The sequence below is a fragment of the Chrysemys picta genome, chromosome 1 (assembly GCF_011386835.1).
Source record: "Chrysemys picta bellii isolate R12L10 chromosome 1, ASM1138683v2, whole genome shotgun sequence".
Taxonomy (NCBI): domain Eukaryota; kingdom Metazoa; phylum Chordata; order Testudines; family Emydidae; genus Chrysemys; species Chrysemys picta.
The window spans coordinates 318,737,202-318,762,513 of NC_088791.1; the positions used below are offsets into that span (position 1 = coordinate 318,737,202).

The following is a 25,312-nucleotide window of genomic DNA, read 5'->3' on the forward strand; positions in this document are numbered from 1 at the left end:
AACTCAATGCCCAATTAAGTGTGTTTGGCCAATGACCTCTCTGACTTTGTTTCAAGATATTTTTTCATTGTTCTCCCAAGATTCCCTGGGCTTTTATACACACTTTTTTCTCCAGGACAATTCTGAACTGATATTTTTTATTTGCTTAACAATTTTTTAAAACACTTTTCCCCAGGAGTTCACTTAGTTCCAATACAGAGTATCCCATTTTTTTAATCCATTTTTTTCCCTTGCTCCCCAGTGTGTGCTGATTGTACTTTTGTACAGCACTTTTGCAGGGATTGGTTCCAAGTAGCTTTTCACAGTAAGGTTTACTTTGGCTGGGACTTTGATCGAATCTGTACCATTATCTACACCAATACTGGAATTTAGACTTTTTGAAAACTCTTTTGGAACTTTCCCCTCCCTTGGAGAGTTAATCCTGGAGGCTACATTCAGGTTTGGGACTTTTTTCTTCTATTTCTTTGGTCTGTTAAGGGTTTAAACAGGGTAATAGAGTACTTTTATTGGTAGGTTTGTTTTATTTTTCTATGCACCTGGTTCAATAACTACTAATTTACATTTTTTTAAAAGGACATTAAAAGCAGGAAGCCTGCTAAATAATCTGTGAGGCCACTGGGTGATCAGAGTTAATCTGAGGAACTGTCCCTGATTAAGATGTCATTAAAGGAGGTTTTGGAACAAATACATGGTCAGTCTTTAGAATAGAGAGAGGTAAATAGTGGTGTTCTGGGGTCTGTACTGGGACCAGTACTGTTAAACATATTTATAAATGATCTGGAAAAAAGGGGCAAATAGTGAGATGGCAATATTTGCAGATGATAAAAAACTACTCAAGGTAGCTAAGTTTAAAACAGACTGCAAAAAGTTACAAAGGGATTTTACAAAACTGGATGACTGGGCAAGAAAATGGCAGATGAAAATCAAGGTTGATACATGCAAAATAAAACACATTGGAAAACATAATCCAGTTATACAAAATAATGGGGTTCAAATCAGTTGCCACCATCCAAGAAAGAAATCTTGGAATCATTGTGGATAGTTTTCTGAAAACATCCACCCAATGTGCAACAGCCATCAAAAAGCTAACAGAATGTTGGGAATCATTAGGAAAGTATTTCCTGTTTTATTATCTATCCCCTTTCTATCTTCATATAAATCCATGGTATTCCCACATCTCAATAAAATGTATTGGAATCGGAAAAGGCACAGGAAAAAAAACAAAAATGATCAGGGTCTGGAACAACTTCACATGAGAAAAGATTAATGAGGTTGGGACTTTTCAGCTTGGAAAAGAGATGACGAAGGAGGGAATATGATAGAGGTCCATAAAATCATGACTAGTATCGAGAAAGTAAATAGGAACATGTTATTTACTTTTTCGTATAACACAAGAGCTAGGGATACTAAATAAAATTAATACACAGCAGATTTAAAATAAAAGGAAATATTTTCTTCACAGTTAACCTGTGGTTCTTCTTGCAGAAGGACATTGTAAAGGCCAAGACTGTAACAATTTTTTTTAAAAAAAAGAAAGAATCAAATAAATTAATGGAGGATTAATGGAGGATAGGTTCACAGGACGGCTGGAGGAGCGACTAGTCAGGGGTGAAAGTAATTTACAGGATTTACCGGTACTGCTGGAGTCCTGAGGGGGGCGTGGCCTCATCCAAAAGAGGTGGGGCCTCAAGATTTAAAGGCCCTGGGGCACCAGCTGTGTCTGGGAGCCCCAGGGCCTTTAAATCAACCCGGGGCTCCCAGATGCAGAGGTGGCTGGGTGCCCCCGGGGCTCACGGGCAAATTAAAGGGCCCGGGCCTTGCTGGGCTGGGATTTAAAGGGCCCGGAGCTACTGCCACTGCGGGGAGCCCTGAGCCCTTTAAATCCGTCCCCAGCCCAGCAGCCGGAGCTGCGGGTGGGATTTAAAATGCTCTGGGCTGTCCTCAGACGTAGGGAGCTCTGAGCCCTTTAAATCCCAGCCCCAGCCCAGCCGCTGGAGCTGTGGGCGGGATTCAAAGGGCTCTGGGCTGCCTGCAGCGGCAGGGAGCTCTGAGCCCTTTAAATCCCGGCCCCAGCCCAGCCGACCCCAAAGCCCTTTAAATCCCCGCCACGGAAGCCGGTGCGGTCTAGCATGGTGTACTGGCTCTTGCCGGTACGCCGTACCGGCTTACTTTCACCTCTGCGGCTAGTGGTGAAGGCTGCAGCAGAACCCCATGGAGAGGTGGGGCAGTTGGCCTCAGACCACGTAAGGTGCCCCTTAATACCATCAATTTCCACCCAGCCTAGGGTGGGTAAGACTCTGCAGATAAACTTTTGAACTCTGGGGCTGCACTGACCAGGGACAGAGACTTTTGGGTTGTTGAACTTTTGGGACTTTGGGGGTGGGTCTTTTGCTCATGGTTTGTGTTATGAATCCTGTTTGTGGTGTTTTCCCAATTTAATGCTGGTGTTGTTTACCTCATGTTATTAAACATTTTCTGCTACACTCAGACTCCGTGCTTGCTAGAGGGTAAGTATTGCCTCTTAGAGGCGCCCAGGTCACTGGGTGGGGGCTCGAGCCGGTTTTGCATTGCATTATTGAAACGGAAGCCCTAGATACTGAACCCGGCCCTTGTTGCTGCCAACTCAGATGGGCAGAAGGGTTACACATAAATTTATAGGTTAACCCGCAAACAAAGAGCAAAGGCCTCTAACCAGGCCTTATCGGTTAGTACATACTGTGCATTTATTTCTTAGAATTGTCTCACTGGGGAGTGATGAGCCCTTTGTGTGCAAGGGGTGGTTGGGTCAGTGTCTAGGTGCAGGGACGCTGTTGACGTCACTAGGCATCACCCTAGGTAACTCAGGAGGGTGGAAGGCCACTAAGTGTCAATGAAGCCTTCCTGCACTAGGCCTAAGTGAACCAAACTCTATCCTTCCATGTTTAAACTCTAATCAACCTCAAAAGCCAGGTGCAATTGGAATATGTAAGCAACCAGTTATCTGTGTGCAACCCCCTGCTCAAGCAGTAATAATGAGGCCTGCATGTTTCTGGCTGAAGGGAAAAAGGACAAGATAACGGTTTAAAGAAGTTACTAACAAGCTAGGCTTATAGCTGCCAAGAATGACTTAACTATTACCAGGGACGGGAGGGGTAGAGGGAGGAATGGGGGGGAGAAAAGGAGGGCTAGAGCGGAAAGGGGGGGGGGTGAGGCTTTACTGTAAAATGTATAAAAGAAGAAAAACTGTTCCTGTTAGTGTGCTTGATCTGAGACGTGCCGGTCTCCTAGCACCGCTTTGGGATCCCAAATAAACTTTGTTTGCTTCTCCACCTGGTGTGTTTATAGATGCGAAGCACACCGGGCAACGAACCCGCTGTTGCTGTCCTTGGGCACCCCTGTGCTGGCAACAACGCGGCATTGAGTGATTGCTCCCAAACTGATTTGGCACCAGGCGAGAAAGGAAACCCAGCCCAGCTTTCCTGGGTATAAAGCTCCCTGTGCCTGGGGCTGCTAGTCACTCACAAGCTTCTCCCTGGGTAGCTCCAGAGCTGATACTTCACCATGCAGCCCCTCATCCATGCAGGGCTCTGCCTGCTCCTCTCCTGCTGCTTCCAAGATGCAGGAGCGCGTAGGTACACCGGCACCATAGCTGTATCCAATGGAGGCTCATGGGGTGAATGGGGGGAAAAGAACCTTTGCCCCCGTGGATTCGCAAATGGATTTGCATTGAAGGTAAAATTCTTCCCAGCTCCTTGCCACTGCCTCAATCCCCCGGCCACTCATCACCCAGTCTCTCAGCAAGAACTTCTCTTGACTCTAGGCTGTTTCTAGGTTTTTCAAAATCCTCTCGTCCTCAGACTCTGGTCAGCCATTGGCATACAGGGCCACTGAGTTTATTAAAGGGTGTGAGGCAGGAAATGTCCATGACCCCAGAGCTGGGGCAGAAAGGAGATGAGAACACAATTGTCCACACAGCTGGGTTAATGGGGCTTTGCTTTGGGCTCAACCAGAAACATTTGTCAAAGCAAAAAGGGCCAGGGAGTGTAGGGGCCGAGTTAGGAGGCGATACTAAAAGAGCTAAATCTGTCTTGCTCAGGTGAGCCGTGAGTAGGAGGTGGGGATGTGACCACTGTAAGTATCTGAAAGGTGTTAACATGAAGGGGCTGGGGGAAGTAGGAGGAAGGGAATAAAAAATTTTTTTGCCAGACAAAAGACTGTGTGTGTGTGTGTGTATATATCTATATATCTATATATAACTATATCTATATTGTATATGCACATACAATGATGATTGTGAAGCTTGGTTGAGGTGGTGTAATCAGAGGGTGGAAGAGGGTGGGATATTTCCCAGGGAATGCCTTACTGCTAAATGACAGGTTTCAGAGTGGTAGCTGTGTTAGTCTGTATCAGGAAAAACAACGAGGAGTCCTTGTGGAACCTTAGAGACTAACAAATTTGTTTGGGCATAAACTTTCATGGGCTAGAACACATCTGATGAAGTGGGTTTTAGCCCACGAAAGCTTATGGCCAAATAAATTTGTTAGTCTCTAAGGTGCCACAAGGACTCCTCATTGTTTTTACTGCTAAATGATGAACAAGCACTCGGTTGAGCCCACGTTGTTAATGTAGCCTCACACTCTACAAGGCAGCACAAATGGAGGGAGGAGATACACCGTGTGTGTGTGTGTGTGTGTGTGTGAAAGAGAGAGAGAGAGACCTGCATTGCTGGACATTTTCCTTTCTTTTAAAAAATGCAGTTAATTTAATAACAGGTAGTTGGGAGGGTTTATTTCAGGGATCAGCAACTTTTGGCACGCGGCCCGTCAGGGAAAGATGCTGGCAGGTCGGGACGGTTTGTTTACCTGCGGTTCACCATTCCTGGCCAATGGGGGCTGCGGGAAGTGGCATGGGCCAAGAGATGTGCTGGACGCTGTTTCCCACAGCCCCCATTGGCTTGGAACAGTGAACTGTGGCCAGTGGGAGCTGCGATCGGCTGAACCTGCAGACGCTGCAGATAAACAAACCGGCCTGACCGGCCAGCGGCTTCCCCTGAGGGGCCATGTGCTGAAGGTTGCCAATCCCTGGTTTATTGGCTTGGGGGTGGGATTCCTAACACATCTCTTCCCAATCTGTACCTGTGCCACCATCTCCTGTACCCCTCTCCTAGGTGGAGCCTGAACAAGGCGCTGGGATAATATATGATGACACGGCTTTGAATGGCATTCGCCTGTACTGCACTGATGGCTCTGTCATCGAGTCCACGGTGGGGCCGTGAGTAGCTCTTTGGTTTCTCTCCCATCCCTCCTGCTCTGCAAGTGCAGAGAGAATAACCATGAACAATGCCATTTGCACAGGGTCTCTTCTCGGACTATTCCCTCTGTTTGGAGGTAATCTGTAAAGGAAAATTGAAATAGGGCATTGGCTGTTTCTGCTTCTTAATGATGGACACAGCTGGCCATTTCATGTTAAAATTCAGATCTTGTGTGCCCTGGAAGTTGCTGTGAAGGACCGAGAGAACCAGTGAAACGATACCAACCCCAGAGTCCAGTGTGAAATCTACAGCAATTGGCGGGTGGGAAAAGAAATTTTTCACTACATCCTTTCATATTCTTTGGGTGAAATCCTGGCCCAACTGGAATGAGTGGGATTTTGCCATTGACATTGTTGTCAGTTCTTGGCTCTGTGAATTGCACTGGCTCTGGCCAGGTAGCTGGTGCAGCAGGCCTCGATCGAACTGCCCAAGAAGACCAAAGACTCGGTTCAGTGGTGAAGGCACTCGGCCAGGTTTACTGTCAACAAAGCACGGTACTAGTACTCCATAGACTCTACAGGAACACTAATATATGTATGCCCATGACAACGGATCAGCTCAGTAAGTGACGTGACTTTCCGTTTCCCCCTAGGCCAGACAGACACCCCCTTTGAGGCCCCTCTTTCATACACTTATATAAATGTATTACCCTTCTGATGTGGTTAGTTACCAACCCTACTCCTCGTACCTCCTGATTCGAACAAAACATTTTCATCCATCATCCCATCCTGTCCTCTCTCTTTGTTTTATTTGGGGTCAGCGTGTATCACATGCCAGAGGACTTCTCATTCATGGAGTTCCCTTCCCCTGCTTCTCTGATCTTGCTCTTTCCTGCCCATTGATTCCTCTTCCTGTCTGATTTTTTCCCCATCTTTAAATACCTCCTGAGTCCTGGTCACCTAGCTGATTTTTTAGTTCTGTGTTTGGTAACTTTCCATAGCTCAAAAAAAAACAAACAAAAAAAACCCTCCCCTCAGACAGCGGAGGAAGTATTTTTTGCATTGGAATGCAGGTACTCTTTTGCATAACTTTTGCATGGTCAAAACATTGTCATTAACATTAAGTACCTCCCCGTTGTCTTCAGTCTGGAGAATATTTGGTGCGTGTCCTGTCAGCAGTGGTGGATCTACATACAGAGAGGCATTTATGATACAGCAGTTTTTCATAGTAACATTTCATCATAACTCAGTAATATCAACCAGAACTGATAAGTTCTACACACATTTCCCCAAATTGTCACTCAAGGCTCATCTCCTGAGTCCCCAAGGAAGTCCTCCAGCAAAACCAGGGAAGACCAGGCTTGACACGTCTGATATTTCTGAGGTTAAATACAAGCAAGAAAAAACACTACTCAAGAAAAAGAAAACAAAATACCCCAGGTTGTTCCAGGCCTGTTTTCAGGTCACTGCTGTGTGTCCTATGAACACTGGTCTTGGTGCACAGTAGCTAGGATGACTGGTGCCCCGTGGTGGGTAGCAGATCCTGAGTAAGTCTCAGGTAATTATTTTCTTCTTTGGCAGGTGGGGCGATTGGACTGAGGTCCAAAGGTGCACCGAGGGCGACCTGATCTCCTTCTCACTGAGAGTGGAACCGCCCCAGGGATTGGGCGATGACACGGCGGCCAACAACATTGAGTTTGCATGCTCAGATGGGGCCAAGATGGTGGGCACTGCACATTCCTGGGGTGATTTTGGCCCATGGAGCAATCGTTGCAGCTCTGGGGGCATTTGTGGGCTCCAGACGAAGGTGGAGGAATCCCAGGGAGTTGGGGATGACACAGCGCTCAATGATGTGAAGTTCTTCTGCTGCAACTAAACAAGCACCTGTCCCTGCCCAACCCCCAACACCAGCACCTGCCCATTAAACACCATTAAAGTTTAGCTCTGCTTTTGCACAGGAAGGTGTCTATCTTATTGACCGAAATCAGACATGTGATCTTGTACCTTCGCCACATCTACAAGGGAACACTGGATTGTGAGGTGAGCCAGGAGGAGAGGAGACAGGGAGGAGCATGGAAGGGGGAGAGATAATGTCTCTGATAAGGACGGAGAAGGGCGGCATGGCCATATTGGGTAGAAAGGGTTTTTTCAAGATGTTGGGAACCAAGTACTTTTATTCTAAAAACTGTTAAAAAATGTTGTCCAGAGAACCAAGAAACGACTGGGGCTAAATCTTGTGTGTGTGACTGATTTATGTAAAGAAGTAGACAATGAAAGATTCAAAAAGGTAAATGATTTACACCTGTGTGTGTTTCCAAATATGGCATGCTTCACAGGATCTCCAATAAAATTATGCAATTACACAATTTTACAATTTGTCAAAGTTGCAAGACTAGACACAACAAATCCAGGCAATGCTACATAGACATAACATGTTAGGGTGTGAGTAACAGTAATACAATAAGAGAAGGCATACATGAATAGAGGGAGGGAGGGAACTGGTGGTGAGTAAAAAAGCAGAGGGGTAAGTTTGAATGGAAGCATGGCATTATTTGAGTTATCTCAACATTTTTATCCAAATGTATCTAGAAACAGGGTCCAAATTTCTTCAACTTCATATAATTGATCTCTGTGGCTGTTGGAGGACTTTCCCTCCCCTCCCTGCCCTGGTTTTTGTCATTCAGACAGAAAGCAGAAGACCAGAAGTCTGAAGGGCAGGCAATGTGATGCTTATTGGGGTTAGTTCCAAGCAAGCATATCCATAGTTCTACATGCCAGCAGAGTCTGTTTCCCAGTGTTCTGTTCCCAGCTTGGATGCTGCAGAGCGTTTACGCCTTGTCCCCCTTCCCAGCTCTGACTCCTCAGAGCCTTGCTTGTCTCCCTGTTCCCTATTCCCCCCTCCTCCTTCTTAGCAGGCCCAAATATACCTGCAGTGCACGCCCCTACTCACACCCCTTACAACTTATGGTCATGTTCCGTTTTGGAGGGTCGTGCGTCTGGGGTCTTCATCACACCTCTTTTGTATCCCATGGGAGGGGTAAGGAGTGAGGTTGTGTTCTGGCCAAGGCCAGGCTTTTCTTTGGCTTTTAGTGTTTCTTATGCCTCTCCCCAGGGCCGGTGCAAGGAAGTTTTGCGCCTTAGGTGAAACTTCCACCTTGAGCGCCCACCGCCCTGCGGCAGCTCCCCGCCCCCGCTCTGCCCTGAGGCACACCCCCCGTGGGAGTTCCACCCCCCTGCCCTGAGGTGCCCCCCCCCACGGCAGCTCCTCCCCCCCGGGGAGCCGTGTGGCAGCTCCCCACCCCAGCTCATCTCTGCTCCGCCTCATCCCCGAGCACGCCGCCCCCGCTCTAATTCTCCTCCCCTCCGGCTTGCGGTGCCAAACAGCTGATTGGTGCTGCAAGCCTGGGAGGTGGGAGAAAGTGGAGCGGCGACCGAACGCTCGGGGAGGGAGCGTAGGAACGCTGTAAAAAAAAAACTGGGGGCACCGCTTTTTGGCGCCCCCAAATCTTGGCGCCCTAGGCAACCGCCTAGTTTGCCGAAATGGTAGCACTGGCCCTGCCTTCCCCCCCCCCCATTCCCCTCCTAAGTGGTTGCTTGACCTTGGCTTGAGAAAGAAGCCAGGCAGCCTTTCAATTACACTCCCACCACATCCTGTAGTTCTATCCCTTATGTCTTCCCATTATACTAACAAACCCGTCTGACCAGGTAGAAGCAACATACACAGTGTCTTTGTCCTTTTTTCACACATTAGTATAAGATATAAGAGTATCAAAAAGTCAAACCCAAAATTCTATCTTAGGCTGACAAAGAAGCCTATGTACTAACAGTAGCGATAACCTATTCTTTCTTTGGCAATTACTCGGCCATGTCCTAATGCCACTGCTGTGTTCTGGGCATAAGCCTACCCAAACAATTTTGTAAAACGTATGCACTTGATAATCATTGGAGCCTTTAAGAACCTGGGTTCCTTTTTCTTTGTTACAGGGCCAACTAACATCAGAGGATAAGGCCTTTATCTTGGGCAATCTCTGTGGTGTCCAATACATTTTGAATAAAATCTTTTGTTGTATTAAATGGAGCCTGAGAGCCAGAGAAGCATTTTTAATATTACATAATATGCTTTAGCACAGGGTTTTTTTCAAGGGCTGTGACCAATCCCCTTCAGCACTTTCACAAAGAACTCCAGACTAATGGAGTTCCTCTTTATTAGGGGCCCAATCTTGATAATTGTCTCTCTTAATGCCCATTCAGGAAAGTGACTCCCACTATTTTAGTCACATGGTGTTCTTTGCTGTGCTTTAGGGAACACCATGATTTGAAACAGGCCAAATAATCACTGTTGTGAACTATGCCTGTTTCATCATGAAAGAAAAACAAAATCAATGACAACAAAAGAGAAAGAATAAACAAGGGTTATTTCCATTACAATCTCTTTGGTCTTGTGGGGGCACAGCTGTCTCTCAGCCAGATCGCTAGGCAACCCAGCAAGCTCACCTGACCCAATGAGCCCTCTCCAAATGTTTGTACTGCCTGATTGGTCAGGGGAACCAACCTACTGCTACTTGAGCCTTGCAGCAGCTGCTCTACATGTACTACATCCATACGTATAGCTGCTTTCTACTCCAGCCATTGTGCCATGCCCTGCTCCCAACCCAGTTCCTGCTCCAGTCCCAGCCTACTTGCTCTAGTCTGGTTCCTAACTTCTGGCTCTGATGGACTCTTGGCCATGTCTCTGACTGACTCCAATTTACCCTTTGGGTGCTGACCTTCAGCTTAGTCACTTGACTCTGACACCAGCTTCACCTTTGGACTGGTGCCTGATTCCATGCTTGTCACTACCTGAATTGCCACCACAACCACCAGGTGAGGTCTGCTCCCCCTACTAGGTAGGCTACTCATGACCCTGCAGTTCACAGGTTTGCCTCTCCATAGACAGCTTTTAATAGAGATTATATCTTCATAGGCCTGCTTCTAGTGGTGGTGCTCTTCTCTAGGAAAGTCAAGATCAAACGTATCGGTTGTAAAATTAACAGCTAGTCCTGTTCCAATGAATCCTAGATAACTAAGCCAGTTCATAGATGGGCAAAGGACTTTTTGTTTAAGGGGTAGGTGTTGCCTGTTTAGTTCATAATGGATAACAAACAGTTTATAAATAGGTAACAGTGTGGTCTTATCTGAGCCTTATGAAACTGATGACTGTATTTAACTAAGTTATTCTAAAGAAGCCATTGAAGGAGCTGTCTTGAGATAAGATTCATTAATTTGCCTAAGAATATTACATTCAAGTGTCATTTGCTATTTTTCTCCATTTAACTTTTGCCCTTTCCAGGAGTAAATAGTTTAAACCATTTCAATATCCTGTTAAAATCATCACCTGGGTAAATCTAATTCCTTGGCAGTGCTTTGATGTTGAAGTGTTGGTGATGTTATTATATGGCAGAATCAGTGATTGTTCCTTCTTGCTGCTGTATTGTTCTTTGTCTTGCTGCTGTTTCATTGCCTGAAAGAAATGAGACTAGGGAGACAGAAGTGCTGTCAAAGTTGAGAGTTGGAAGCTGAGAGTGCTGCCTGCCTGAAAGAGAGACCGCTGGGACTCCCCACTTCACCCCCTGGCAGGTCCCTCTGGCTCTTAGGGTGGGGGGGCTCTGAGTGCTGCAGGCGCCTGCAAGCCCCGCTTCACGGCTCCGGCAGCTCCCATTGGCGCTTTTCCCGGCCAATGGGAACCACAGAGCTCACGCTTGTGGCGGGCGCAGCACGTGAAGGGTCTGGAGACTCCTCTGACCCTAGGAGCCAGAGACCTCCCACAGGGCTGGTGAGTGTGGCTAGGGAAGGGGGCAGGGTGTGATGAAGTAAGTGTCTGGGAGGTGTGTGTGGGGTGCTGGGCTGTGAGGGTGTGGAGGGCGCTGGGCAGTGGGGGAGGTTTGTGTGTTTTGGGATGCTAAACAGTGGGGGGCCTGTTGAGGGGGCTGCTGGGCAGTGGGGGAGATCTGTGTGTGTGTGTGTCAGGGCACTGGGCAGTGGGGGTCTGTGTGGGGCATTGTGTAGTTGTGGTGATGGGGCTGTGGGGAAGGGCACTGGGAGAGAGGAATGGAGGGGAAATCTGTGTGTATTGGGAAACTAGCCAGTGGGGGGTTCTGTGTGGGGTGCTGGGTAGCTGTGGTGGGGCTGTAGGCAGGGGGCGCTGGGCGGGAGTCTGTGTGTACAGCACTGTGCATTTGTGGTGGAAGGGTTGTAGGGGGTCTCTGGGCATAGTGGATCCAGGGGGCGCTGGGCAGGGGAGCTGTGTGGCGCAGCATGGGCCCACCCCAACAGGAAGGGGCATGCTGGTAGCACAGGGCCAGGTGGACCAGTGTGCCTCTGGCTCCGGTTGGGGCTGTGTACCTGTGTCCGTCTCATCTCTCTTTTTCCCCCCACCCTCCACCCAAAGTGTCCTGATATTTCACTCTTGCGATCTGGTCACCCTACTTTGCATTGGGAACAAAGAGGGAGGCTGTAGCTAGTTAAGTGGGGAGATTGTCGCTCTGTGCAGAGAGCGGCAGAAGAGGGGGTTTGTTGGGGGAAGTTTTCTGGTGCTGTAGATGACCAGGAGAACCCAAGACTCATCACTGGACTGGAACTTTGCCCAGGACTCCTGAACTCTTCTTGGAGTCTGCCCCTTCCAACTGTGGTACCACTGGGCAGGTGGGACCTTGTGTTGAATGCAACCCTCTTTTTACCGCTCCCCCTATCTTTCCCCCTGTTTTTCTCCTTTCAACCCAATGTAAATAAATATTCCCCTTTCCTATATTCACTGTACTCTTTAGCTGTGTGTGTGTGTTCACTTTGGGGGGGGTTGGAACAGGTGCCCCAGGGGTGGAAGGGACTTTCACTGCTGCGTTCCTGTGCACACTTTTTCTTGGCCAGAGTTGCTTGCAGAGCAGACTCCATCTTGGCCACAAGGGCGCTAAACTTACACTATGTTAGTTTCAAAGCAAAGGTTTCTCACCAGGTGCTTTCAGCAGCTTTCAGACCAAACTCTTTAGGTCAGGACCCCTCCCCCAGAGGCCAATGGCTGCATCTTTTGTCTTTTCAGGTGCAGAGAATGTGAGTGACAAGGAGAGAGATGGGGTGTCTGCCCCTCGTTTTTATAGTCCTGTGCCCCCTTTGAGAAGCATTTCCAGCTGGGAGCAAGGTGACTGGCTGTCTGTGTGGAAGGACGCTCCATGCTGTTTAACAGCTAAGATGTAGATTTTTGCACCTGCCGCCTTTCCTGCCAAAGAATGGCCACTGAGCAGGTAATGGTCCATCAGCCTTGTTTACGCTTGGCCGAGGCATCGGCTTGCCCTCTGTCTCTGAGGAACAGGTTTGGCCACTCCCCAGACTTCTCTGGAAAACATACTTTTAGTCATGATCTCAGCTTATGTTTACATCTTCACAGATAACGCTGCTATGGACATTTTGCCATGATATTACTGATAAACAAATTATGAGTATTTACAAGGTATGCCTTGTGAGGTATCTTTTATGATCACCATTACAACAACGTGTATAGTGTGAACACAGTAATATATTCTGTCATAGTTTGCTCAGCCAGCATTGCACACACCAGCTGGTGTGGGTCAAACAGATGTACTAGTGGGCCGGATCCCCCACGTCCTGAAAGGAGGTGGGAGGGAGCAGAGTGGGGCCCTAGAGTGAAGGCTATAAACTTAAAAAAACCAGCACCTTTCTGCATCCCTCGCCTGCCAGTCCTGAAATCCTCTCCGCTACCCCGCTGTACCTCAAACATCAATCACTGAAATCCACAGCCTGTCCTATGGGCCCCTTTTCCCCACTCTGCCTCTGGACTGAGCAGGGAGTCCCCCATCTCCTCCATCTCTGGAATGATCACTCGGGAATGATGAGCCCTTTATGTGCAAGGGGTGGTCAGGCCAGTGAGTGCCCGGTCAGTGCCGGTTGCAGGGATGTGGCAATGAGCGATTGCTCCAACATGTGGTTGACACCAGGCCAGTGAAAAGAACTCCAACTTATCTGGGTATACGTTTCCCCCGGTGCCTAGGGCTGCTAGTCATTCACCAGCTTCTCTTCCTTTGCAGTGAGAGGAACTACCATGCAGCCCTGTGCCAGTGCCGTCCTCAGCCGGCTCCTCTCCTGCTTCCTCCAAGATGACAGAACAGTATCTCCACCCTCACTGTGCCCAGTGGAGGTGTGCGGGATGAGTGGGGAGCTCAGAAATTGGGCTCCAGAGACTTGGATTCTCTCTGATGGTAACATTACCCCCTCTTCTCTCTGCCATTTCCCCACAGTGCAAATCACCCAGTCTCACATGGAGGACGTTGCTTGATGCCAGGGTGCATCTAGGTTTTTGATTCCTTCCTTCCTGACCCCTCCAGCCAACCCTCAGTGCATGGTCCCTTTTGTTTACTACAGGAGGGGAAGCAGGTTGTCCCAGAACTGGGGCTGATAAGGGCCAATGACAAAAAGAATTATCTACACCGCTGGGTGCAAGGGACTTCTCTTTGTGCACAGAGAGGGATGTCTATTGAAGCAGAAAGGCTCTGGGACTGCAGTAGCTGAATAATGGGCTAACCTGACCCTAAAGGTGACCTCTTTACTAATGATGGTGCAGGGTACCAATTTGTCAGTTAACTTTTCAGGGGGTTCTCCAAGCTCACCACAGGCTCCACCTTGGCTAGTTAAACCAAGATTGAGCACTTATACTGCATTGCCACTAGGGAAATGTTCACTGTGAAGGTTAGCTATCACACCCCAGCCTGATCTCCAGCTCTTTTCTTTTGTATACAAGGCCTGAAAGAGCTACATCTGTCTGGCTCTGGTAATCAGTGACCAAGTGGCGAGCATGTGAACACTGTCTGTAGAGATCTGAAGAGGGTTAGGATCTGCGGGTTGAAGGGTTAAAATCCATGTGCCTTTTATATAACAACTTGGCATATGGATTGTGCCAGCTCTTTTCCAGACCCAAAGTCCAGAACTTGGTCAAGGGACCAGAGGCCTAGCAAATAGTGATTAGCTAAGAAAAAGCAGAATAAACAAGATAACATTGCCTTTGCTAAGATATGCTTGGTCAGTAGAAATGCCAGATGCTGAAGTAATAACTGAATAAATGTTTCGTCCAATGTTTCAAATTGAACAAAGAATCCTTGTTGTTATTGGGTTAGTTTCTTCTGTAGGGAGATGTTCTTCCCACAATCCAACCTTATGAAAGGTTGGCACGTCAGTATAAGATATGGCATCCTCCCTTTCCCAGGGACCAATGCCGGTCTTAAGACACAAAGGAGACCATCTTTATTGCCATATACTTTCACTTTTTCTTTGCTTTAACCCCTAGGAATGTATCTGCTGGACAATCAGAGGAGCTACTTCATTCCTATGGACCCCAAATCAGAATTCAACATATATATTTTATACTAATAACATTTTATCAAAATATTAATTAATGTTAACTTGCTAACTTGAGACCATGGGCGGAGACATCATGTAATCTGTTAACCATTGGCTAATGTGCTATCTTGTCTTGCTGCAAAACCTACCCCGAGGTGTGGAACTGCCTACCCCGTTACTTGCACCCGCCCATGGAAAATCCATATATTCCATTCTAATCTATTGATTAACAGTGTCTCTGAGCCTAATAAGCAAGGTGACACTCCGCCAGCGCTGTGCGTAATAAACTCCTATGCTTTGACCTCTACACGGTGTGGATTTATGTTCCTTCAGGGTTGAGGGGAGAAGTTTAGGGGTAAAACTAGGAGGAAGGGAATGAAATGCAGGAAGGGTGTTACACTTGAAGCTCAGTCTGTTTATTAGGGATCTCTTAGCCTGTGGAGTCTTTCCCTAAGGGAAAAGCTGGGAGCCCCTTCCCACAGGACATTTAAATCTGGCTTGGAAATCTTCCCCTCTCTGGTTCTAGTGATTCTGTATGTTGCTTCCCCCACTGGAAATCCAATGAGGGGGCAGGTGTAGAGGGGAGCAGGGCAGCCTCTTCTTTTAACAACTGGGATCCAGAGTCCAGTCTGTAAGGCCAAGACAGCAATAGGGTGGGAAACATTCAGGCTGCTATTTGGGTTAGATGATTAGCCATCTCCCAGTTTGCCTGGGCAGTGGCATGGTACATGTGGAAGAAGCCTCCTTTGGGGCAATGTTTTAAAAAAGGAAGAAAATTCAGTTAATTTTGATTTAATAAAGGGAAGTGTGGAAAAGTGTCATTTCCCCTCCCCCAAGTCCAGAATATGGGTTATTGAGCTAGAGAGGTTTTCCCAGCCCCCTTCCTCTTCCAATCCCTCCCTGGCTCACTGTCTCTTTGATGCTCCTCTCCCATGTGGAGCCCTTCCAAGGCAGCGGGGCACAGCACAACAACACAGCTCTGAATGGCATTCACCTGCACTGTGCTGACAGCATCATTGTTGAGTCCTTCATGGAGCTTTGAATAGCTCTTTGGTTCTTCTTCCTTTGAAACATCCCAGGTTTTTCTTCTCTGGTTTCTGCCATATCCCAGCACCAGCCAAATGTCTCTCGTGGTCTCCTCTCCTTAGCTCCATGAGGCTGAGCTGGAGTTTCTTCTGCTGCTGTCAGAGACCAGGATGTGGGTGGTCATGCTTAGTGGTTGGAGCAGGTAGCCCGGAACAGGCTCTGACCCTGAGCCCCTGAGTCCAAGGCCAGCTGGCAGAGCCAGAAGTCAGGAATTGGATCCAAGGGTCAGGCTGGGCTCTCTGGGGTGAGGCAAGGCAGGATCTAGGGCAGGAGCAGGGCTGAACAAGGCTTAATCTTGGAAACAACTGAACCATTTTGGCTGAAAATTTTCTAGAAAAACTCAGCTTGAGGCAGTCACCCAGCATGGAAAATTTCAGGGCAAATGGTTACAGTTTGACAAAGTTATAAGCAACTGAAAAGAGAGTCTTAGAAGAACTGTTGGGCAATTTTAATTATAGGGGGTGCCAGCAGCTCAGTCTATAATAATAAATGGGCCCCTTCTTCCAGATGTTGTCAGCAGCAACATAGTTTGGGTTCAGATATCTTAAGGGGTTTCTCTTTAAATTAACAAACACCAGCGGTTTAAGCCCCCACCCAGAAACCAGGGAAAAATGAACATAAGAATGGCCAAATAGGTTCCCCTGTGTTCCCTTAGCAGGCAATACTTCCCCTCTCGCAAGCACTGAATCTGCCTATAAAACAAGGATGACTGTATTTGGGTGCAAGGGGACACAGAATCAACTTGGGGAAACACACCAACTATACATATAAATGAATAAACTAGCCACCCTCTGGTATCTTTGGCAGAAGTCTGTTAATTCAGCAAGGAGTCTGGTGGCACTTTAAAGACTAACAGATTTATTTGGGCATAAGCTTTTGTGGATAAAAACCTCACTTCTTCAGATGCACTGTTAATTCAGTTCCCCACCCTCCAGGTGAATGTCCAATAATCAGCTGCCTTTTTCACACATCACTTCCTTCCCTCCACTAAGCCCCACTTATGGTTGGAGTCACTGAGGAGCATAGTCCCAGAGTCCAGGACAGCACTTGGTCAACTTACATCCCACCCCCAGGGGAAGTGCTGCTTGGTCTGGTCCTGAGGCTCCACCACAAAACCCATCTATGGTGATTTCAACCAGTATTCACTCAACTCTGCTGCCTCTCACCACAAAGTTGCTTCTGAATAATCTCTTGTTGTAGAGTAGCCTCTGACATCTCTTTGCAAGTTCTTCCATGAAGGGGGATTAATGATCTGTAGACCCCATCCCCCCCAAGCATATTCCTTGACATAAGCAAGGTGCATCCCTTCTCCTCCCTGCACCTCAGTCCCACTCCCACACCAATTTGGAGTTTGTGTATTGTTCTGGTGACTCCCCAAAGTGTCACTTGGAGGATTTATGGGAAGAAAACTTATACAAATGAAGTCTCGGTGGCTGTACTTCCCCTGTTCACCAACCAATGGTGGCAGAGAGCTTCTTACCCTGTAAAGCAGGAGTAGTCAATAGGCAGCCCTAGGGCCAAATCCAGACTGCCAGATGCATTGGAACAGGCCACAACATTTTTTTATTTACTTATTATCATTATTTTTTACTATTTTTGCATTTTCTCTAGAATCTGGACCTTGACTATACCTTGACCAAGAAATTTGGTGGACCTTGACAAAAAGAATTGATTACCCCTGCTGTAGAGCTTCTGTCTCTCTGAAGTTCTGGGTAAACAACTTTGAAGCAGCTCTTGGCCACTCTTTCTCCTGTTCACCAACAGATGATAGCAGCAAGCTCCCTGCCTTCTGGGAGCTTCAACCACAGGACTGATACATGCAACTGTTAACAATGACCTCAGATCTTGCAGCCTTTCTGTGTTGGCCCTTCTCTCCCCAGAAACTGACTTGTTTATTCTTTAAGAAACTTTTCTGTAGAAACTGGATTTGACCTAACCACGTGGGCTTGTCGCGCAGATTTAAAGGGAAAGGGTTAAGAATTGAGTAGGCATCTCAGAAGAAACAGTCTAACTCAGAGGTGGACAAACTATGCCCATGGGCCACATCCGGCTCGTGGGACCCTTCTGTCTGGCCCCTGAGCTCCTGGCCCAGGAGGCTAGCCCCCGGTCCCTCCCCTGCTGTTCCCCCTCCCACATAGCCTCACCTTGCTGCACCGCCAGCGCAATGCTCTGGGTGGCGGGGCTGTGAGCTCCCGGGGCAGCACAGCTGCTGAGTCCCACCTGACCTTGTGCTCTGAGCTGCGCTGTGGCGTGGCTGGCTCTAGTGGGGTGGCGCAGCCACTGGTGCTCCAGGCAGCGCGGTAAGGGGGCAGGGAGCAGGGGGGGTTGGATAGAGAGCAGGGGAGTTGGGGGTGGTTGTCAGGGGGCAGGGCGGTCAGAGGGCAGGGCACAGGGGGGTTGAATGGGGGCAGGAGTCCCGGGGGGGCAGTCAGGAAGGTGGGGGGGTTGGATGGGGTGTTGGGGGGCAGTCAGGGGCAGGGGTTCCAGGGGCAGTAAGGGGACAGGGAGAAGGGGTGGTTGGAAGGGGCAGGGGTCCTGGGAGGGCAGTCAGGAAGGAGGTGGGGGTTGGATGGGGCATCGGGGGGCAGTCAGGGGTGGGTGTTCTGGGGACGGTCAGGGGACAGGGAGTAGGGGTGTATGGATGGGGCAGGGGTTCCGGGGGGCCCCATAAGGGAACAGGGAGGGTTGGATGGGGCTGAGAAGTGGGGGTGTGTGGATGGGGGGCGGGGTCCGGCCCTCCATACAATTTCCAAAACCCGATGTGGCCCTCAGTCCAAAAAGTTTGCCCGCCCCTGGTCTAACTAGCCTTGTTTTCTCTCAGGAGACAGAGACTACAGATGACCTTTGCTTCTGCATAAAGGTAAGTAGCCAAGGGTGAGTGTCTTAGCTTTATTCTATGGGTGTGCCACATCCTGACTGAACGGGGACCACCTCCCCCACCAGCCCATGGGGCAGAGTCCGGGGTAGGCAAGACAGCAACCGGCAGGTGAAGAGCATGGAACAATGAGTGGAAAAGCAGGTAAAGCAATGTGTTTGCTCATCCAGGACCATGTGGTTCCAACCTGGAATGGATAAAATTACCATTTGGCTGGTGCCCAGATTTATGGACAGGGAGGGTGGGGGAAAATCTCACCACTCAGTGCCAGGGAGCTGCAGGGAGCAGAAATGAGACCCTGAGATAAAGCTATGAAAGGGAAAAAAAATCTCTCTCTCCCCCCCCGGCAATCCCAGGACCCTCTGTCCAACACAGCCGCAAGGTCCTCTCCCCTGCTTCTCTTTCCCTCTGAACCTTCAGCGGCTGCCCTAAAATCCACAGCCTGCCCTCAGGACACACTTTGCCCACTCTTTTGCCCAGGCCCTGGGCAGCAGTTTCATTCAGCCCCTGACAGTCTTACTGGGGAGTGATGAGCCCTTTGTGTGCGAGCGGGGTTGGGTAGGTACCTAGGCACAGGGACGTGGCAATGAGTGATTGCTCCCAGATGGATTTGACACCAGGCCAGCAAGGAAACCCAGCCTAGCTTTCCTAGGTATAAATCTCCCTGTGCCTGAGGCTGCTAGTCACTTATAAGCTTCTCTGTGGGTAGCTCCAGAGCTGATACTTCACCATGCAGCCCCTCATCCATGTAGGGCTCTGCCTGCTCCTCTCCTGCTGCTTCCAAGATGCAGGGGCGCGTAGGTACACCGACACCATCATTGTACCCAATGGAGGCCCGTGGGGTGAATGGGGGAAAAAGGAGTTTTGCCCCCATGGCAACGCCAATGGATTTGCATTGAAGGTAAAATTCTTCCCACCTCCCTGCCATTTCCTCCCCCCTCCCCATCACCAGGCTCTCAGCAAGAACTTCTCTTGACTCTAGGCTGTTTCTGTTTTTTTTTTTTTAAATCCTCTCTTCCTCAGACTCTGGTTGCCATCAGCATACAGGGCCACTGAGTTTATTAAAGGGTGTGGGGTATGGGATATCTGTGACCCCAGAGCTGGGGCAGAAAGGAGATGAGAACACAATTGTCTGCACAGCTGGGTTAATGGGGCTTTGCTTTGGGCTCAACCAGAAACATCTGTCAAAGCAGAAAAGGTCAGGGGGTGTAGGAGCAGAGTTAGGAGGCGATACTAAAAGAGCTAAATCTGTCTGGCTCGGGTGAGCCGCGAGTAAGACGTGGGGAGGTGACCGCTGTCTGTAAGTATCCAAAAGGTGTTAACATGAAAGGAGGTGGGAGGAAAGTAGGAGGAAGGGAATAAAATGAGTGAAGGAAGTTTTGCTTGAAACTCATTCTGAGGGCAGGCCTCCACTAGAAAGTTTTGCCAGCAGAGCTATGCCTGTTAAGGGTATGATTTATTTCATTTTTTGAAAATATTTTTATGCTGGCAAAAGTCCTAGTAGATGTGCCAAAAGTGCTGTTGCCAGAACAGTATATTTTGCTCACCAAACTGGAATAAGTTATACCACAAAAAGTATTTTTTTTTGCTACTACGGTTACAGCTACAGAAGGAGGACATTGCGAGTAAGGCTAGAGCAGCAAAACTATTCTAGTGTAAACTAAGCCTCAGGTTTCCCTGCCAGAGAAGGAACTGTTAGTCTGTGGAGTAAGGGAATGAGTGGGAGTCCCATCACCACTGCTTTTAAATCCATCTTGGATATCTCCCCTCTCTAACAGCTGTGAATCTGTGTGTGGAAATCTAGTGTGGGGGTTATGGGTAGGGGCAGCCTGCTCACTCTTCCCAGCTAGGATCAAGGGTCTCTGCCTGACAGAGTGTATGTCAAAGAGGTGGAAAACATAAAGGGGAATAACAGTAATTCCTCGCTTAACATTGTAGTTATGTTCCTGAAAAATGCTACTTTAAGTGAAATGATGTTAAGTGAATCCAATTTCCCCATAAGAATTAATGTAAATAGGGGGGTTAGACAAAAGACTCTGTGTGTGTGTGTGTGTATGTATATATACAATGATGATTGTGAAGCTTGGTTGAGGTGGTGGAGCCAGAGGATGGGATATTTCGTAGGGAATGCCTTACTGTTAGATGACAGGTTTGAGAGTGGTAACCGTGTTAGTCTGTATCAGCAAAAACAACGAGGAGTCCTTGTGGCAGCTTAGAGTCTAACAAATTTATTTGGGCATAAGCTTTCGTGGGCTAGAACACATCCGATGAAGGCAGCACAAATGGAGGGAGGAGATACAGCATGGTAGACAGAGACAGACACACACACCGTGTGTGTGTGTGTGTGTGAGAGAGAGATGTGCATTGCTGGATATTAACTGCATTTTTTTTTAAAGAAAGGAAAATGGACAAATGTGTCTGTTGCTCTCTGCCAGGCTGTATCTCCTCCCTCCATTTGTGCTGCCTTGTAGAGTGTGAGGCTACATTTATAACAATGTGTTAACCCTTGAGAGCTCAGCCAAGTGCTAGTTCATCATTTAGCAGTAAAAACAATGAGGAGTCCTTGTGAAACCTTAGAGACTAACAAATTTATTTGGCCATAAGCTTTCGTGGGCTAAAACCCACTTCATCGGATGTGTTCTAGCCCACGAAAGCTTATGGCCAAATAAATTTGTTAGTCTCTAAGGTTTCACAAGGACTCCTCGTTGTTTTTACTGCTAAATGATGAACTAGCACTTGGCTGAGCCCTCAATGGTTAACACATTGTTGTAAATGTAGCCTCACACTCTAGAAGGCAGCACAAATGGAGGGAGGAGATACAGCATGGCGGAGAGCGACAGAGACACACACCGTGTGTATGTGAGAGAGAGAGATGTGCATTGCTGGAGATTTTCCTTTCCTTTTAAAAAAAAATGTAGTTCATTTAATAACAGGTAGTTGGGAGGGTTTATTTCAGGGATCAGCAGCCTTTGGCACGCGGCCCGTCAGGGAAAGTCGCTGGCGGGCCAGAGTGGTTTGTTTACCTACAGTTCACCATTCCAGGCCAGTGGGGGCTGCAGGAAGTGGCATGGGCCGAGGGATGTGCTGGGCGCTGCTTCCCGCAGCCTCCACTGGCCTGGAACGGCAAACCGCAGCCAGTGGGAGCTGCGATCAACCGAACCTGCAGACGCTGCAGGTAAATAAACCATCCCAGCTCACCAGTGGCTTCCCCTGACAGGCCGTGTGCCAAAGGTTGCCAATGCCTGGTTTATTGGCTTGGGGGTGGGATTCCTAACCCTTCTTCTCCCAATCTGTACCTGTGCCACCATCTCCTGTACCCCTCTCCTAGGTGGAGCCTGAACAAGGCGCTGGGATAATATATGATGACACGGCTTTGAATGGCATTCGCCTGTACTGCACTGACGGCTCTGTCATCGAGTCCACGGTGGGGCCGTGAGTAGCTCTTTGGTTTCTCTCCCATCCCTCCTGCTCTTCAAGTGCAGAGAGAATAACCATGAACAATGCCATTTGCACAGGGTCTCTTCTCGGACTATTCCCTCTGTTTGGAGGAAATCTGTACAGGAAAATTGAAATAGGGCATTGGCTGTTTCTGCTTCTTTATGATGGACACAGCTGGCCATTTCATGTTAAAATTCAGATCTTGTGTGCCCTGGAAGTTGCTGTGAAGGACTGGAGAGAACCAGTGAAACGATACCAACCCCAGAGTCCAGTGTGAAATCTACAGCAATTGGCGGGTGGGAAAAGAAATTTTTCACTACATCCTTTCATATTCTTTGGGTGAAATCCTGGCCCAACTGGAATGAGTGGGATTTTGCCATTGACATTGTTGTCAGTTCTTGGCTCTGTGAATTGCACTGGCTCTGGCCAGGTAGCTGGTGCAGCAGGCCTCGATCGAACTGCCCAAGAAGACCAAAGACTCGGTTCAGTGGTGAAGGCACTCGGCCAGGTTTACTGTCAACAAAGCACGGTACTAGTACCCCATAGACTCTACAGGAACACTAATATATGTATGCCCATGACAACGGATCAGCTCAGTAAGTGACGTGACTTTCCGTTTCCCCCTAGGCCAGACAGACACCCCCTTTGAAACCACTCTTTCATACACTTATATAAATGTATTACCCTTCTGATGTGGTTAGTTACCAACCCTACTCCTCATACTTCCTGATTCGAACAAAACATTTTCATCCATCATCCCATCCTGTCCTCTCTCCTTGTTTTATTTGGGGTCAGCATGTATCACATGCCAGAGGACTTCTCATTCATGGAGTTCCCTTCCCCTGCTTCTCTGATCTTGCTCTTTCCTGCCCATTGATTCCTCTTCCTGTCTGACTTTTTCCGCATCTTTAAATACCTCCTGAGTCCTGGTCACCTAGCTGGTTTTTTAGTTCTGTGTTTGGTAACTTTCCATAGCTCAAAAAAAAAAAAAAAAAAACCCTCCCCTCAGACGGCGGAGGAAGTATTTTTTGCATTGGAATGCAGGTACTCTTTTGCATAACTTTTGCATGGTCAAAACATTGTCAGTAACATTAAGTACCTCCCCGTTGTCTTCAGACTGGAGAATATAACAGGTGGGTGTCCTGTCAGCAGTGGTGGATCCACATACAGAGAGGCATTTATGATACAGCAGTTTTTCATAGTAACATTTCATCATAACTCAGTAATATCAACCAGAACTGATAAGTTCTACACACATTTCCCCAAATTGTCACTCAAGGCTCATCTCCTGAGTCCCCAAGGAAGTCCTCCAGCAAAACCAGGGAAGACCAGGCTTGACACGTCTGATATTTCTGAGGTTAAATACAAGCAAGAAAAAACACTACTCAAGAAAAAGAAAACAGAATACCCCAGGTTCTTCCAGGCCTGTTTTCAGGTCACTGCTGTGTGTCCTATGAACACTGGGCTTGGTGCACAGTAGCTAGGATGACTGGTGCCCCGTGGTGGGTAGCAGACCCTGAGTAAGTCTCAGGTAATTATTTTCTTCTTTGGCAGGTGGGGCGATTGGACTGAGGTCCAAAGGTGCACCGAGGGCGACCTGATCTCCTTCTCACTGAGAGTGGAACTGCCCCAGGGATTGGGCGATGACACGGCGGCCAACAACATCGAGTTTGAATGCTCAGATGGGGCCAAGATGATGGGCACTGCACAGTCCTGGGGTGATTTTGGCCCATGGAGCACTCGCTGCAGCTCTAAGGGGATTTGTGGGATCCAGACGAAGGTGGAGGCATCCCAGAGAGGTGGGGATGACACAGCGCTCAATGACGTGAAGTTCTTCTGCTGCAACTAAACAAGCACCTGTTCCTACCCAATCCCCAACACCAGCACCTGCCCATTAAACACCATTAAAGTTTAGCTCTGCTTTTGCACAGGAAGGTGTCTGTCTTATTGACCCAAATCAGACATGTGATCATGTACCATCTCCATATCTACAAGGGAACGCTGGATTGTGAGGAGAGACAGGGAGGAGCGTGGAAGGGGGAGAGATAATGTCTCTGATAAGGAGAGAGAAGGGAGGCATGGCCATATTGTTTAAAAGGAAGACAGTGATATTGCATTGGCAAATTCCCCATATAAACAAAGAGTGGAACAAAAGACTAATAAAGGCACCTCAACTTTTCCTCATTTATGTAGGACAGTCTTATAATATGCATCCAGATATCCTCCAATCACACAAGCTGAAAATTGTTCCACTTTACTGCAGTTCTGTAACCATATGGGAACCAATCCTGTCTGTGTTCTGTGCACATCCAAAATTCCTGCTGAATGACCCGCCCTGGGAGCGAGTTACCAGTGACCCAGGGCTGGGACAGCAGGAGGGTGTAGGTTGGGGGGAGAGCCCAGAGCTGGGGCAGCAGGGGGTGTGGGTGGGAGCCCAGGGCTGGGGTGGGGGGGGCAGCCAAAATTTTTTTTGGTTGGGGCAGCAAAAAACCTAGAGCCAGCTCTGAACAAGGGTTATTTCCATTACAATCTCTTTGGTCTTGTGGGGGCACAGATGTCTCTCAGCCAGATCGCTAGGCAACCCAGCAAGCTCACCTGGACCCAATGAGCCCTCTCCAAATGTTTGTACTGCCTGATTGGTCAGGGGAACCAACCTGCTGCTACTTGAGCCTTGCAGCAGCTGCTCTACATGTACTACATCCATACGTATAGCTGCTTTCTACTCCAGCCATTGTGCCATGCCCTGCTCCCAACCCAGTTCCTGCTCCAGTCCCAGCCTATCTGCTCTAGTCTGGTTCTTAACTCCTGGCTCTGATGGACTCTTGGCTATGTCTCTGACTGACTCCAATTTACCCTTTGGGTGCTGACCTTCAGCTTAGTCGCTTGATTCTGACACCAGTTTCACCTTTGGACTAGTGCCTGATTCCATGCTTGTCATTATCTGAATTGCCACCACAGCGACCAGGTGAGGTCTGCTCCCCCTACTAGGTAGGCCACCCATGACCCAGCAGTTCACAGGTTTGCCTCTCCATGGACAGCTTTTAATAGAGATTATATCTTCGTAGGCCCATTTCTGGTGGAGGTGCTCTTCTCTAGGAAAGTCAAGATCAAACGTATCAGTTGTAAAATTAAGAGCTAGTTCTGTTCTCATGATCCTAGATTTCTAAGCCAGTTCATAGATCATAGAATATCAGAGTTGGAAGGGACCTCAGGAAGTCATCTAGTCCACCCCCCTGCTCAAAGCAGGACCAATCCCAAACTAAATCATCCCAGCCAGGGCTTTGTCAAGCCTGACCCTAAAAA

At 48.3% G+C, this 25,312-nt stretch overlaps 1 protein-coding gene across 4 annotated transcripts; it reads left to right on the forward strand.

The window, feature by feature from the left end:
* The first annotated feature begins 290 nt into the window (after nucleotides 1-290).
* On the forward strand, nucleotides 291-23,943 carry LOC101948749 (vitelline membrane outer layer protein 1-like). 4 transcript variants are annotated; one of them, XR_010597853.1, is made up of 3 exons: nucleotides 291-438; nucleotides 5,147-5,250; nucleotides 6,811-6,847. XR_010597853.1 is itself a non-coding variant. In XM_065581515.1 (3 exons), the coding sequence occupies exons 1-3, from the start codon at nucleotides 3,541-3,543 to the stop codon at nucleotides 23,856-23,858; spliced, it is 570 nt and encodes a 189-aa protein (XP_065437587.1). In that variant the 5' UTR covers nucleotides 3,264-3,540; the 3' UTR covers nucleotides 23,859-23,943. The 4 variants fall into 4 exon arrangements, 3 of the variants coding, with proteins under 3 accessions (XP_065437587.1, XP_065437586.1, XP_065437588.1); XM_065581515.1 differs by lacking the exons at nucleotides 291-438; nucleotides 5,147-5,250; nucleotides 6,811-6,847 and adding exons at nucleotides 3,264-3,711; nucleotides 21,900-22,003; nucleotides 23,564-23,943; XM_065581514.1 differs by lacking the exon at nucleotides 291-438 and adding an exon at nucleotides 3,330-3,711 and having other exon boundaries at nucleotides 6,811-7,184.
* The last annotated feature ends 1,369 nt before the right edge of the window (nucleotides 23,944-25,312 follow it).